This window comes from Aythya marila (genome assembly GCF_965140915.1).
Source record: "Aythya marila genome assembly, chromosome: 3".
Lineage (NCBI taxonomy): Eukaryota > Metazoa > Chordata > Aves > Anseriformes > Anatidae > Aythya > Aythya marila.
Window position 1 is genome coordinate 59,814,919 of NC_139044.1, and position 16,473 is coordinate 59,831,391.

The window sequence follows — 16,473 nt, forward strand, 5'->3', positions numbered from 1 at the left end:
AGTAGATGATAGAGCACCAGAAAACTTCCTTCAGAGCTTCCTCCAGTTATTTCTCAAATTAAGAGTTTAATTAGCCTTAGAATCATCTTCTTATCCTACTATTCCTTTTCAAATACAGAAGAGCACCACTTTCTATATCACAAAAACTTGATTTTGAAAACAAGGCTGAAAAATCTACTGCCTGTATACTTTGCTGCATCTTATTCCAAGGCACTTTCATACAGTCTGTACCTTTCCTTCCCCAGCATAACAAGGCTGTAAGTTATATGGGAAAAATCCACCCTAACTCGTTAACAGCATTAAATCAGCTACATTGGACTTTTGTCCCTTTCAATTCTCAACGATATACATAGGGCTTTTCCTCCTGAGAGGTTCAGGTGCAATTCTCTTGGAAAGCGGAATTAAAAGCCAAATGTCAGGTAATTTTCTACCAGATCTGAAAGGGTGTAACCCTAAGTTGCTTAGCTACCTTACGTACTAAAAATGGGGAAAAGGTGTGATAAAACTGTGTTAAAAATTCTTGCAATAATCAACCTAATGTTCCATGAATTACAAATACTTCCTGTTTAAAAGAAAAATTTCCCGAGCTTATAGCAGCACTGACAGCAGAGGAATGTTTCACCTTTAATGTTTATATTTGAATTCCCTCCTTGAAATTAGTGCAACTGAAAGATGACATTCCGACCAGACCACACTGCAACAGCTTTGTCAAGTGACTTCACAGTGGGAATAGCCTTAATGATTAAGAATGGAATCTTTTCCCCTGTCCAAAGAAGTAAGAAGTTTACTCTTGAACCTCCCTTGTACAGAATTCACTTACTTTGAATACCAAAGAATTTGTCTCAGGCAAGAATGCAGATTCAGCAAAGAACAGGAAAGAGGAGAAATCTCTGCTTTTATGTTTCCTTCTTGCCTTCCAGAATTTCCATTTCAGTGCTTCCCTTCACACAAATCCTGTCCACAACTATTTCAAGAGATACGTGTCTTTAGTAGAAAAATACAAGTAATGAGCAATTTTCCTTGTGCCAACAAGAAATACCAAGTTATTCTGGAGCTGAAAGTACCACTGCTCTGTTTTACTGGTTTACTTCAAATAGCAGCTGAGCAACATATCGCCTTTGGATTTCTTGGACATCTCTAGGACATGTCTTGGACAACTCTCAACAGCTTAAGATATACAAAAATGCCACTTGTATTTGGTCGACACCAAGTGATAAGGTTAGTTCATAAAAGCAATTGCTTTGGCGAAATGCCATTCCCCATCCTATCTTAATACAACATCTCAGAGGAGGAAAAAAAATATGAACCAAAACAAACAAACAAACAAACAAACAAAAAACACTAGTACTCTTAGAAGTAGAAAGCCTTGTGTTAACCATTTTTTGCTAAGTAACTTTTTGCATTAAAAAAAATAACTTTTGTCCATCATGGCAAGTCTCATACCTCATTCTACAAGCCAGCTCCTTCATCTGTTCAGGCCTAGAAGCCTTTACTAAAACACGTATTTATTTACCACAGTCACAACCACAACACACATTCACAACCACAAGTTTAATGGGGATATATTTTTGAAAGATTATTTCTTAGAAGTATAGAAGCTAATAAGGCCTAGTACAGTTACTGCTGTAACTGAATACCAGAATTCCAGCTGTGAATATCCTTCCATGAGGGTGAACAACACCTAACATTACCTGTTGGCTATATCAATTTGTAACTCTTATTATTTGGTTGTTTACTGAACTATCAATAACCACCAGCTGCAGCTTTTATCCAGAACAGCACAGCTACACTGGAAAAGGAAGGATTCTGTGTTTGCCACAGCGGTATGGGGTCATTTACTGTAATCTCTGCCCTAGAGCATTTTCTAATTAGCCTTTACATGTTGTGCCGATCATATACTCCAACCATATCTGGCAGGAAAGTGGTAATCAATGGAGGCATGGTGCACAAGCTATTTGAGTTACCGTGCTGCCATCATTTTTATTCTGAGAAGAATAAACTCTGTTTAGTGCTTTCCACCCCCAAGAAGATCTACTTTCCTGAGAAAAAATTTCCTTTTAATAAACGTCCAGAAGCAAAATTTTCACTAGCCTATCAACCCTGCCCAGAACAGCAGTTTGTAATTCACTGCAAGTCTGAATTAGACTGAAAATATATTGGAAGCAGCCTGATGTTTTAGCTCCATTGCTTAGCTGTTACACACTGAATACATAGAAAAAAATGAGGGTGGGGATGAGAATGTGCAAGCAACTTCAGTGGTATGTTAATTAGCTACTGCCTGCCTGATAGAAACAGGTCAGCTGAGTAGGCAGCCCCAGTGGCTGACAGATCTAACTTCCAATAGACAAATAGGGTGCCACACTTTTGCAGCTGCTTCAGCACGATTCTTTTAAGAGTCCAGATATTTTGTCAGTGAGCGTCACATGATATAACTTTCAGTATAGACAGCCTGAAAAATAACCCAAAACGACCAATGTGCCTGTGCTCCATTGAGCTGGCAAGCACCACATGCTGAGAATGGGCTGAAATTCTTAATTGTGAATGAAATGTGCACAGCTATGTAGACAGTCCCACTGAAAAAAATGTATACACCTACACGAAAAGAATACCAAGTGTAATGCAAACTTGTCCATGTAGTCAGTGCAACAGTATGACTTTATATTCTCCTTGAGGTGTATTGAAGCATAGCTGCATTAGCAAATACTTTATAACATGGATGTAAACATTTCGATCCATTTTGTCCCTTATCTGTAAGGCAACTAATAAACAGACAGTAAGAGTTCCTAAAAGCAGAAGGCTGCCTCAGATGTGAATGCTGCACCTTAAAACAGGTTTTACAAAGCTGACTGACATCCTTCGGGATTAGAAGGGGCACCTTCTCTGTGCTAAAAGAACAAATACAACAGGATGAAACTAAACACACAATTCCTTGATGATCAATTTCTTACACTACACGAGTTAAACAAGAATGCTCGCCTTCTGCCAGACAGACAGGGGAGTTTAAGTCTCGGAAATGTTGAGAAACAAACTAGCAGCAGACTGTACACTTCAACATGAACCTGCAGCCTTTCACATACTGCAGATATCTCAGTGTTGAAAAAAAAAAATCTGCTAATAAACTCAATGAAATATCCACCTGAGAGCTGGAAGATGCAGTTAGGATTACTAACATTCAAAAGAAACTGACAATAGTAAGTTGCTATCTAACAGCTCAAAGCCACCACTGCATCTGGAAGATGCATTTGCGACTGGCAGTGGAAATCTCATATCAAGCTACTGATGAGTGGGGAAGGTGGAACCTGTCAGGCAGGCTTAAATCCAGTCAGCAAAGCTTCGTGCAGAGTCACATCTCTAGACTGGAATACCAAGAAGTGTCAATTATACTCCTAAGCACATGACGGAGGTGAGTTTTGAAAGGTAACTTTTCATAATACTGCCTAAACGTTTTCCAGCCTCAGGGTAAACAGGAGGAAGTTCTTTAAGATCACCTACTGTAAACATTGTAACTTTTGCCTGTTAGTACTCTTGCCATTCACAAATAGCAGAACAATTCAACATTTGAATAAAGCTTAGCAAAGCCAGAAAGACTCAACGTGGCTTAGAATGAAGAAACACGTCAGAAAGTCATAGGCAAGGCTCACATATGAAAATAGTTTTCTGTTTTAGGAGCCAGAAACTAGGCATCACTCATGATAAATTGTACATGTTTTCAAAATACTGGCACACTAGATATGCTGACTTCCTCTGGCTTGCTGCCCCTTAGCAGAATGTACATTCTCCTATAAATGGGTTTAAATGAAGCTATAAAAGTTGGATTAAGAGCTATAGGCACAATTACTGTACTTTGGATTCCAGAATCATGCAGTAAGCTCCAAACCCAAGCCTCCATTTGAAAAGGTTGGGTTTTAAAACTCCAGGGTTGCTAAAGAACCGATGCAATGATTTGTTAAAGCTTGTGTCTATATTCAACCTCTATATAATGAGAAACAGCAGCCTTCAGAGTCAGGAAACAGGCCAGCTGGCTTCCCCCTTTCATATAAGTCCTACACTCTCCAAATGAGAAGTGAAAGGAAGAATCCTTTTAAAAACAGTTTGAACTCCCATTTAAGTGTATCTATGTGAGCTCTTTAATTATGTGTAAAGATGCATGCTCTAGCTAGTGAAGTCCTGCACTATGGCAAGATCACTGCCTCATTTTGAGGACCTCCCCAGAAACTTGTTGACTTGCATAAATTTTAAGGGTGTGGGCGACAAGTCAGTATGTTTTATTCATGCTTTGAGCAGTCGTGTCTTCCTCTCGTTTCTGTGGAGTACCATTTTAGAACATTCTGTAAACTATCAGATAGACTTAAGTGATGTAAAGAAACTATGCCAGAGCCACAAGAGCCTGCCAGTCTCTGCAGGCTAACAGCTGACCATCTGCTATGGAAGCATCCGCTGCCATTGTGTCATCCACGTTTGTGCCAAGCCAAGATTCAGTTTGAAGTGATCAAGTACACTGTCAGTTGTCATGCCGTGGTCTTATCCCACCTCTTTAGCAAAGTTTAAGGCACTTTCTTGAAAGGGCATGCTCTTTGGTCCTTTAAGTAGATGATAGAACAATCTTAGCTCAAATGGACACCAACCTCTGAATCTAGCCTTACCCGTGTTTCACATCTCAACCATAATATAGTATCCTAAACACCTATAGGGAAAAAACAAAGCTAAAACCAAAACCAAAAACAAAACCAACCAACCAACCAAACAAACAAAAAAACACTGCTTTCTTTTTCACCCCTTTCTTAAGAAAGTAAAGAAAAAGTAAAACCACCTTGGCAAAGTACACAGCTCAACTGTCTGTGACCCAGCTACAGCATCAGGAGTTCCTGCCAACTTGCTTTCTACCTGTGGTAATTTTGCATATTGGCTTATGACCAAAGAAAATGTTGACTGTCACGAATCAGACTGAAGCTGCAGACGCATCCTGTCAGCAACTTGCAGTTCTCAGTACACATTAGGGGCAGGGCATACTTTCCTGGTGGCCTTCAAGCATGGCCACACCTGTGTACTCACACTATCCCCTCTGCAAATATCATAGACCTTTGATTTTTATCAATAGCTAGAAAAAAAAGAAAAAAAAAAAAAAAGAGAGATTCCAGCAACCCAACTGACATACTGTCTCAGCACAAATGGGCAGAGTACAGATTACACAAATATACAACATTAGTATGACATCAGGGCTTTTCAGCATCCAATTCCTTTCATTAAACTAAGTTGAGATACAGATACAATCTAAAACAAAGCATGAAATCACATTACTCTGGACAGGGAGGAGAAGCAAGAGGGTATTTAGGCTTGATTAGTCTGGGAGTCAGTGGTAATATTGATGCCATTTGCTATATACAATGCCTAGGAATAAATTGCAAACCTCAGAGGCATCGTGAATTTTCCAGCAGCATAGAAAACACTGTTCTAGTATTCCATGTACGTTCATGGTGATATGGCCAAGTCTTCCAAGGCTGATGTCCAATACCATTTGTGGCACTAGTCCAGGCTGCTGGTATACTCCCTCTCTAGTGCACTAGAACTGTCAACTGTTTCAACAAATGTTCAAATGTTCAATTTCAACAACCTGAAGAGATGATTTTTTATGAGCACAAGGAGTTTACTGACTACTAGCTGTGAACCCAACCTTGCAAAACTTACTTCAAATTGTTTTCCAGAGAGAAGTAAATATGATCAAAATAGCAAAATTAGAAGTATTAAAAACAATTTTAAGGGTCTAGCATGTGGTTTGCAAGGCTCCAGAAAAAGCAGACAACCATACTCTGCAAAGTGACAAGCTAGCCTCTGCCAAGTATTCTGATTGCCTTCCAGCAATTGCCAACATCTGTTTTATTCAAGCCATCAAGCTCTTATCCAAGCAAAATTTTGGCCAGTAGGGAAGCTAACCAACCATGCTGAGTCTGATGGAGTGGGATACTCTAGCATCAACTCACCAATGAAGCTTCACACTGCAAACCTACTGGTACTGCTGACTCAGGGAACACAGATACTGCTGCAAACCCTGTGCTAATGATCAGAGCCTGTAAAGCTCATAGCAAGGCTTCTTATATCATATCATTTAGTTTCAGTTCAGGGTTCAGACTAGTGCTAGATTACCCATTCTTTTAGCACACTGGAAGTCCCATGCTGAGATTTCAACCCCAATTTCCCAGATTGCTTTATTCCTTGCCGTTCAATTTTCAAGGTATTTGAAACCCATCTCTCCAAACCAGGCAGAATATTATTCCTAATCTGTATTGTATATATTGAAGTATGGCACTTCAAGTTTCATCGGATACTCATTGGTGCAACTGATTTTACGCCTTTGGTATTTTCCCTATGCACATAACAGAATTTGTCCTTTTCCAACCTAGCCAACATTCTGATCTGTGCCTTGAAAATAAGCTCCAAAAAGGAACAGCACATATGAAGTTAATGATACTGTTTGGAACAATTGACTCATCTTCAGACTATAGTAAGACTAAGGGAAAGGATATAATGCCTTCCCTCCATTCCCGAAAAGATTGGAGCCAGCTTGTTCAGCAACACCATATGTCTGCGGCTGACTGCAGGAGGGCTTTCCTTTTTTTTTTTTTTTTTTTTTACTTTCTCCTCTTCAGTGATAGGGGGTGTACGTGGCACAGTTTTGGTAGTGGGGGTGCTGTAGTGGCAGCCTGTGTGAGCACTGAGTGGTCACTTTCACAGGCTATGTGCGGGGGATATCTGCTCTAACGCCAGAGTGCCTCCTGTTCCACCTCTGACCTTGGTGTTCCCTCTGTTTTTTCTCACTTTTTTTCTCACCTCTTCTTTAGTGCCTGGGCAGTAGTGTCTGACTTTTCTTAAATATGTTTCCCCAGAAGTGCCACCAGCTCAGCTGTGTTCTAAGATAGTGTATTGGGTTGATGTGCCAGAGTTTTGGTAGCATGGGGGCTGCAAGTGTGGTCTCTGTGAGCAGAGCCCAGCAGCTGCCCCAGGTCAGATCAGAGCCAGCTTCAGCTGGCTCCAAAAGGGACCTGCTGCTGGCCAGAGCGAAGCCAGGGAGCAATACTGGGTGGGCTTCTTGGAGAGAAGATTGAAGGAGGGTAAAAAAAAAAAAAAACTGCTGTGTGACAGCACCTGAGAGAGAGGAGCGAGAAAACTCCTGCATGGGGCCCCGTGCTGGAACAGTTTGCCCCTGACGGATGGACCCCATGGTACGGAGCTGTGTGGGAGAAGTTCTTGAAGAGCTGCTGCCTGTGGGCAGGCCCCACAGGCTCAGTTCAGGAAGGATGGCATCCCATGGGAGTGACCCCATGGGGAGCAGGGGCAGAGAGTGACTGTGAGGGAGCAGCGGGGACAAAGCATTGGGGACTGGCCGCACCCCCATTCCCCGTTCACCTGCACTGCTCAGGTGGAAGCGGTGGAAGAGGGTGGATGGGGGGGAAAGTGTTTTTAGTTTCACTGGTCTAGTCCACTACTGATAGGCAATAAATTATATTAATTTTCTACTATGAGTCTGTTTTACCCATGACAATTGTCAAGTGATCTCCTTGTCCTTATCTTAGTCCTTGAGACCTTTCTATTGTATTTTCTCTCCCTTTCCCTTTGAGGAGGGGGATTGAGAGAGCTGTTGTGGTGTAGCTCAGCTGCCCAGCAGAATAAAACCACCACACAGGTCTGAAGTGGAGCTGGCTGTGTCTGGACAAGAGTAGCCTCTTCTGACAGCAGCCACCCTGCAGCCCCCTGCTGCCAACACTTTGCCATGGGCACCCAGTGCTGGGGGAAACATAAGTAAGGTAGGGAGAGTGTCAGCAGCTTCAAGTATTTTGAAAACACACAGAAAAATAACAGATGTAGGTGTGCCTCTGCTATATTACTATTTCTTCAGAAGAGGAGACCAGTGGGGCAACAATTCTCTTATTGGTTACAATATCCTCTCAATTCAAAGACTGTTCCCAGTAGAGCAGCTTCTCGGATCACAAGTGGGCCTCAAGGTAGCAGAGGACTCCAAGGGGCTGGGGGGAAGTATCACCCACTGCTGCCGTTTTCTCCATGCAGCAAAAAGCACTAAAGATTAATAGCATCCAAAATGCAGCGTTATCCTGGCTGCTGTCTACTTTTAAGCACTTCAGAGGATCTTTCAAGAAACAGAGACATAGGTGGATGTCCCAACTGGTCCAACAGAGTACTTCCTTGGAGACTACACAGAAGTCCTCACTAGTTGGACAGGCCCAGGTAAGGTGCATACAGAAGACAGAAGGTTTAATAGCCAGATCAGGAAGTCAGATGCACAGATCAAATCAAACCACAGGAAATAAGAGTACAGATTTTTTTAAATTATTAAAAAAAAAAGAAAAAGAAAAAGAAAAAGACATTCAATCACTGCTGCCCAGAATCTAGCGGAGTAAATACTACTATGCTGTGATGAGACATATTCAACTACTAAATAGAAGCGATGAAAACCAGGGACTAGTCACTGTATTATCACTCTGGTCTTTCAGGAGAAGAAAAAAAAAATCACACATCTTTTTTTCATTTGTGCAGAACTAGAAAATGCAAGACTGCATTTATGTAAAAGAAAAGTAGCCACGTGTCATACTGACCGTTTCATGAACAAAGGACTGCAAAGAAAGCAGAAAAGGCATGGTTACTCCATTATCAAGGTCTACTAAAAGAAGTCATTACAGCAGAAATGCTTTATTTGTCCCCAGACTGGTCATTTACAACCTTGGCAAAGCACTTTTAACTGAAAGATTTTGATGGCTGTTGAAAACAGACTATGAATATGTCTTCAGCTGAGGGAAGGAGAGTAGGACTTAACAATCTAGCTTTATCAAGTTACACTGTTTAGATAAAAGAAAGTTTAATATTACACTATTTACCCACTCTTCTGTTTCCTATCCTCTCTTTCCTTAAGCATTATACCATGAAAAGACAGTACAGTTTTGATGTGCAAGATCAAGGAATCCCACCCAAGTTTCAGCCTCTGAATCCTAAAATCTGTCATCAGCACGACATCAGGGCTTCCACCCAGCTTCAAACATATTTTTAAAAAAGTATTATTTGGCCAAGTCTTAGCTTGATTAAAAGGGCAGCCTTCTGATGGTGATGCCTTAAAAACAGTATTTAAGTGGGACAAGGATGGGAACTAAGAGCTAACGTCACAGAAATATTCAAGAACAACTACTCTAAAAAACCTCCATGTTAGCTCTCCTTACCCATGACAGATATTTGTATTCCTACTTAGGGATCTACCCATCTCCAAATGATGGAAGTCTTCAATACTGTTTTGAGAAAGGAAATGAGAGAGGTCCACAGAAACAGAGTGGTATGCAACATGGAGAGTGATGACAACTCCTTTCAGGAAAAAAAAAAAAAAAAAAAAAGTGCTAATAGTGCTAATCCATTACCCATTACTGAATGGATTACTTAAGTAAATAACTGCTTGCTTGGAATTTTTCTTTCCCAGTGTGAAAAAAAGAGAGATTCACTAGGATGTCCAGAAAGAATTCCCAATGCAGAGTGCAACCCAGCTGTGACAACAAAAACAAGACACTGTACTACAACTGATCTTCAATGATAATTTTCCAAAGCCAGTTCTCTCATACATGGAAACTATGACAAATTATTTTTGTATATCTCTATGTACTTTAGTAGTTTCATTAGCAAAATGTGGAGGATCAAATACAGTTTGTATAGAGATTCAGTTCTTTTTTTTTTTTTTTTTTTTTTTAAGATAATCCACAGCGATCAAGACAAAGCATCAACCAGACTGCAGAGCATTGCAGTACTTGAATGTGCTACTCCCTTCAGAAAAGGGCCACAAGAGCCAACAGACCTGGAATGCTCTCCAAATCACCACAATAGCAAACAACTTCTGAAAGACACACTCAAGTAAATGTTAACAGGCACCTTTGCTGAGTGACTGAAGATAGCTCTGCTGGCTTCCACCTTTCCCAAAAGCCAGCCAGCAATATGTAATTTTGTAATCACACACAGTAATGAGACAGAGGTTTCTAAGACTAACCTGTAGGAGTTTATATTTACTGAGCACAGGAAGAAAGCTTAACTCTTTGCTTCTGAACAATCAACATTTCTGTTTCAATGCTGTAGACCACAATAATTTAAATTCCTTAAGGTCATTCACACAGTTTGAAGGATAAAGGCAAAACACTGCAAGGACAAGTACCTGTATCAGGAAAATACTGACGGCAGCTCTGCATTTCAGTTGCCAGTGTGAATTAAACTATAAATCTCTTTTTAGAGCCTTTGTCAGCTACAGACAAGTATGCTAAATCAGACTTGAGATGGAAATAGATAGAATCATAAAGTCATAGAATCATTTAGGTTGGAGAAGACCTCCAAGATCATCTGGCCCAACCTTCAATACATTACTGCTCCTGCAATATACACCCAGGTCAACTCCATAGCCACTGAAAATTCAGTCCTGGTCTTCATCTGCTTTGTTTTCACATTTCATAAAAGTCTTCTGGCTTTTGATCAGGCCTCTGGAAGGGCCTTCTACCTTACAAGAATTACTTTAAGGAAGTAAGGAGGCATTACATGGTCTTTTTAGACTACACACTCCAGAACTTCCTCCTGCTGCAAAACAATTCATTTGAAAAAACATAGTCAAGGAAAATCCCAGCCATTTTGATCCTTCTCAGAATCAGGAACTTGTTACAACTAACTACACATGCAACAGCCTCACTGGTTTCCACTTCACTTCCCTAAAAGAAAAATCACTGGTCTGTTTCTGAGCTAAAACCTTTATAAAAGGAGCTCTGTTCAGATTTACTTATTTTTTTCTGATCTATCATGTGTTTTAACATTTAAAAGTTAAATTACGTCCTTTCTCTGAAAGCTTCTCCCTGTTGATAGCACCAGAGCCACTACATCCAAGTCCAGAAGCTAGCTTTTGCTTGCCCCACACAATCAAACTCTCAGTAAAGCATTAACACGTATTTCAGAGCAATTCTGAGAAGGAAACTTCTGTGTCAGGCTCTAGGCTTGCCCTCCCAGCTGAATCACCAGAACTCATATATCTTTAACACAGCCCATATATACCTCACCCACCCATTCCACAATGGCCCTTTTCACTGCTTCCAGAAAAATCAAGTTGCTAATCCCCATTTCACCATGTAAACACTTCCCTCGCTTGCTGTATCTCATTGTAATTTATTAAACACAACACAATTAGCTGAGGGAGATGAATCAATATCATTGTGCTAACTTTAAGACCTCTGTTGGAATAAAGAAACTGTGGCAGGGGTGATAACAGTTTGGTAGGTCCACAAGGATCAGAGCTGTGTTGTGCTAATTGCAGCACCTTGCCCCAAACCTTCGCAGCATCCTAGATTTATGCTCCTCTTCTCCCCACAGAGACTTGGGAATTTATTCAATGCTACCTAGCACTACTTCCAGCACTTGCTGAAAATTAACTACTATGAGAGTTGGAATTCAAGAAAGTGGTAAATCTTAGTAATGAATATTAGTGACCTAACCATACTCTAGTACTTCTGCATTACATAACAAGTCTGTGCAGCATCCAGAGTCCATGCCAAAAGACAGCAGCATCCATATTAAAGCCTGGACTTGTAAGCTGCACAAGTACAAAAAGTCACACAAAGGCAAACGCTCAGCAGCTCAGCTTTTGTTCATAGAAGACACTTCATTCTCTTCTCAACACACATGCACTCATGCTCAAATTGTGCTGTTTACTTGTCAGAGCAAGTTGCCTCTATTTAAGTTCTACTCACACACACACAAAAACACCTTGTCATCTGCCACCTTTCTAAAAATCTACAGAACTAATACATTCTGTAGAAAAGTTATGAGGACAGGCATCATGTCCCACCGTCATAGGATTATCTAATTCATGTTAAATTGTTGATCTTTCCATTTAATTTACAAAGCCCAGCTGCTAAGCAGGACACTGGAAGATGGTGGCCTGGTGTCATGTCACACAACCTAAGACGCCAAATAAAATTACAGAGATCCCTAAGGGCATGGTACCGCCACGCTGACAGTAGAATCGTAGCTTTTAATAAAGCACAAGGTGATTGGAGCACAGCTATCTTCTCTAGTATCTAGTCTTAGTCACTGCAATCCTTCACACCTCAACTCAAAACTTATCTTAAGTCACTGGCAAGTCTTACCTTGCATTCCCTTCTCCACATTTTCATACGCTACTTAACCAACTGGAAATGCAGCCAGCCACATGACTCGGAGCCCGACCTCCATCTAGCAGTACCTCCTGCATGCACTGAGGTATTGCTCTTTCAGAGGATGAACTTTTAATTTATGCTCTCATTACAATGTGAGGCCCATTTTCACACTTGTTCACAAGATATACATCAGAGTTCAAGGAACTGTTTAACAATTCACAATTCTAAGGAGATGCCTCAGGTCTCAGAGCCTGAGAATATTTTCTCTTCTAAAAATGGACTTGATTCTTCATTTATAGCCCACAGTTTTGAACGTGGATATCTCCCACTGACACAATTTTGTCTTTAACGATACCGGATAGTTAAATGCTCAACTCTTGCATACAGCTTGGAAAACAGACAATAACACAGACAAGGATGTATCTTCCCAGGAAATGATCCTTTCTCTTCCTCCCATGCATCTTACATGTAGGTGGGTATGAAATTGCATAGAATATGACAGGCTTCAATCTCCCCCAGTCTCATTTTCTGAAGTAGTCATATTAGCACCAATATCCAAGCACAATCCCTTTCCAGACCCTAATATGGCACTTGTAAACTATTTCTGCCTCACTTTAATCCTGCCCGTTCCAGATAGTACTTTTATTTTTAGGTGTGTAAAATATGTGTATATATTAATATTACATAGCCATGGCATTGCTTTAATTACAAGAACTAAGCTTCTTTAAAAAAAACTAAAGCTTCTAGTAACAGATACAGTAGGACTGTCCATATACAGCCTACAGATTGAGAAGTGTCGACAGCTACCAAACATCAACACAGGAGATATCAATAATCAAGAAGTTTATATTCAGTGGCTTATCTACACTAGTCAAAGGATATTTTTTAATATACAAAAAAAAAGTGAGACTATATGATATTAAGACAGCTGATCTATTTTAACAACAGTTTATGCTCAAATCAGTCCTCAGTCAATGCTGCTTACATCAGCATCTCATCGCCATATAGAAAGAGTACATCAGCCTGAAGGCTGACATGTGGGATGTCACTTAAGGGGTTAGCTCTGAAGCCATTAGCACCAAGATCTGGAGTTATTTTCTAGAAGTAATACTACCTCCTTTGAAGAAACACAGCATCATCAGAATTGTATTTACATGCACCTGCACCAGCATTACTTTGTAATGGACAGCAGCCAAGAGACTTCATGGTAAAAAAAAAAACCCTGCTTATCTTTACTTGAAAGCATTTCTTACCATGTGTCCCTAGCATTTCAAAAAAAAAAAAAAAAAAAAAAAAAGGAAAAAACACTTAGTTTTAGGCAACATTAAAACCTGCTGTTTCTATATTGAGTCCAAAGCAAGAGAGAGTTACTACTGGTAAACAAAACCAATTAACACCATGCAATTAAGTACTTTCACCATCCTTACTCCTTGGTGTCTCCAAGAAGGGGCTGACAGTGAGTGGGTTGCAAAGAAAGAGAATTGTCAAGACAAAGCATTACTAGCTCATCGCTTTATAAGAAACATTTTGACTTCAACCTTGTCTCATGCATTAACTAGCTCATGCAAGTCCAGAATAGATTAAAAGTCTGTGAGACAAAGCCACCAGCCATCTTCAATAAGAGATGGTAGAAACCATGAAGACTGACCATGAAGTTGCTCTCAGATATCTGGGACCTCAACAACAGCCCCTAAACTCTCCAGAGGCTGTTCCAACCCACAGCGCAGTGCTATAAGACTCCCTGACCATTTCAACGTGCCACCACCTAATGGAGATGGCCTCGCTCTTGTCAGTGCTTGGCCAGCTCCTGGCACAGTATCGCTGTCCCTGCCCAGCACCATCCATTGCTGGGGAGGCTGAGGGAGGCAGTGACAAGCGTGTGCCCATTTTGCCATGGCTCTGATCCCCTCCGCTCCCTGAAGGGGCTCAGTGCTGGGAGGCACGCTTTGCGCTGCCTTCCTGGCTAAAAGGTCAAGAGGGGAAAAAAAAAATAAAAATGGCTGAAAGAGCGGTATTATGCAATGTGAGGAGAAATGCAATAACAACTCATCCTCTCCTGGAGATTTCTCGTAACCCTTTCGATCCGCGAGCTGGATTACAGCAAGCACGGCAGCCAAAAGGCTCACAGCCCCGTTACGGAGCCCCGCAGGCAGCCTCCTCAGCCCGGGGCCTCCGCTGCGGCTAGGCGGAGGGATGCTTACAGTCCAGGTGCTTCTTCTTGGGCCCCATCACTTCATGCGTGGTGGCTTTGCAGACGGCTCTGGCTACGGCTGATCCCGTAACGCTGTACTGAGCAGCTGCGATGCGATCCGTCAGCGTCTGACCCGACATCTTCGGTTCTCGCTGCTGCCTGCTCTGCAGAGGCGGAAAACACGGGAGGGGAAGGGGCTAGGCCGGCTGTAGGGCCGGGGGGCGGCGGGGGGCCCGCGGCCGCACAAAGCTCCCTCGGCATCCCTCCCACCCGCCCCCCCCCCGGCCCTGCCGCCCCGTTGTGTAAGCCTTTCTGGGGCAAAAAAAATAAATAAATAAAATAAATGGTATTTTAGACACCGCAGGGAGAGGAGGGGGGGGGGGGGATAACGATAAGCCCGAGATGGAGCACAAACAGCGATGAGACGGAGAGGGGGGGGGGAGGAAATCGACCCCCCCCCTCCTCCTCCTCCTCCTCCTCCATCACCTGCCCGCAGCCTCCCGGGCGGGGGCTCGGCACGGCTCGGCACGGCTCGGCACGCCATGTTCCGCCCCCCCGTCCCCGTTTACCCCCCTCCCTCCAAAGCCAAAGGTGCGGGTCGCCATGCAGCATCCCGGCGGGCTCCAGCACCGACCTGTCCGTGTGTCCGTGCGTCCTTCCCTCCCGTCCTCCTGCCGCCGCTCCCGGCCCGGCCCCGAGAGCCCCCCCGGCGCGGTGCGGAGCGCTGCGGGGCGGTGCGGGGCGGTGCGGGGCGGGCTGCCCGCTGCCCCCTCCCGCCGCCACAGGGGATGCGCTGGGCGTCCACGCCCGGCAGCCGCCGCCGCCGCCGCCGCCGCCGCTGCTGCTGCTGCCGCTATTTCCAGCCTAATCCTCCCCGCAGCCTAATCCCCGCGTACTGCCGCAGCAGCGCCGCCCCCGAGCCCGGTGCAGGGGGCGGAACGGAGCCCGGCGGTGGCCCGGCGCAGTCAGGTGACAGCCCGGTGGCAGCCCGGTGGCAGTCCGGTGGCAGCCCGGCGTGCCCCCCGCCCATCTTAAAGGGGAGCCCCGGGGACGGGGGAAGGGGTAAAGGGAGGTCTGGGGGCCCCTAAAGGCGGTGGGGTGAGGGTGGAGGGTGGGGGGGGATGCGGTGGGACCCGGGCTGTCCTCTAGAGCTGGCCCGGTGAGAATCATCCCTCGCGAAAATTAAAATAATAATAAATAAAAATAATAAAAAATACAAATAATAAAAAATACACATAATAATAGAAATAGAAATAAAAATAAATAATAATAATAAAATTAAAAAAAAAAAAGAAAAACATCAAGAAAAACAAAAAGAAAAAAACAAACAAACAAAAATCACAAAATAAGAAAAAAAAATAAAAATGACGAATGCAAAGCACCTTGCACAGATGGGGAAGTCCGGCGGAGCCGCTGATGCTGCCTCTGTCTGCGGTACGGTGCTGTGGATAAGTCTGGAAAGGATTCGCCGAGGTTTTCCCCAAACTGCACGCGAACTGGGTGTTAATGATTTGATCGAAGCTGTCCTAAAGATGCCCCCTGAAGGGTTTTCTGTTTGATACCCCAAAGATCCCGGCCACAACGCCGTGCCACGCTAGGCAGGGGAGGTAGGGCGCATCGCCCCCAGCAGCAGCAGCCCGGGGCTTGTGCCGTGTCATTGAAGCCTGCCAGTGATCTGCCGAGTCTTCGGAAATGTGGCGTACATATATTAACATAAATCGTCTGAACTTAGTTTGGGAGTGAAGTGATTTAGGTGGGTGGGGCCTGAGTGAAATGGTGCTGGTAGCAATTACTTCAAGCTGCTGTTAGAACAAATCCAAGAAGACGACGTGCGTGTTATTAATCAGCCGAAAAACCCGGTATGTACACTCGGTGCAAAGATCTGTGCATGGGAAGTGATAACCGAGTCGTGTGGCATGCAAAGACACACTGCACCATTTTCATTTATCGCACCAGGAACACAATACTGCCTAGGGACTATGCTCTGTGACAGTATGAAACAGCAGCTTTTTTACTACTCCTTTTTTTTTTTTTTTTTTTTTTTTCTTTTAACATAACAACCCAGAGGTTTTAAAGTCATAGGTAGCCTGAAAGCTTGGGATTCCTGTTATA

The 16,473-nt window shown here is 43.0% G+C and overlaps 1 protein-coding gene across 12 annotated transcripts in view; it reads right to left on the reverse strand.

The window, feature by feature from the left end:
• SNAP91 (synaptosome associated protein 91) overlaps positions 1-15,868 on the reverse strand; it is a 71,603-nt gene extending 55,735 nt beyond the window's left edge. For 10 of the 12 annotated variants that reach the window (XM_082757840.1, XM_082757839.1, XM_082757837.1 and 7 more), the window contains exons 1-2: positions 14,996-15,186; positions 14,372-14,525 (exon numbers count right to left, since the gene is read on the reverse strand). In XM_082757840.1, the coding sequence (XP_082613966.1) occupies positions 14,372-14,501 (130 nt within the window). In that variant the 5' untranslated portion in view covers positions 14,502-14,525; positions 14,996-15,186. Of the gene's footprint in view, positions 1-14,371; positions 14,526-14,995; positions 15,187-15,743 lie in introns of those variants that run through there. The other 2 variants (XM_082757834.1, XM_082757835.1) reach the window with 2 other exon arrangements.
• Positions 15,869-16,473: the final 605 nt, after the last annotated feature.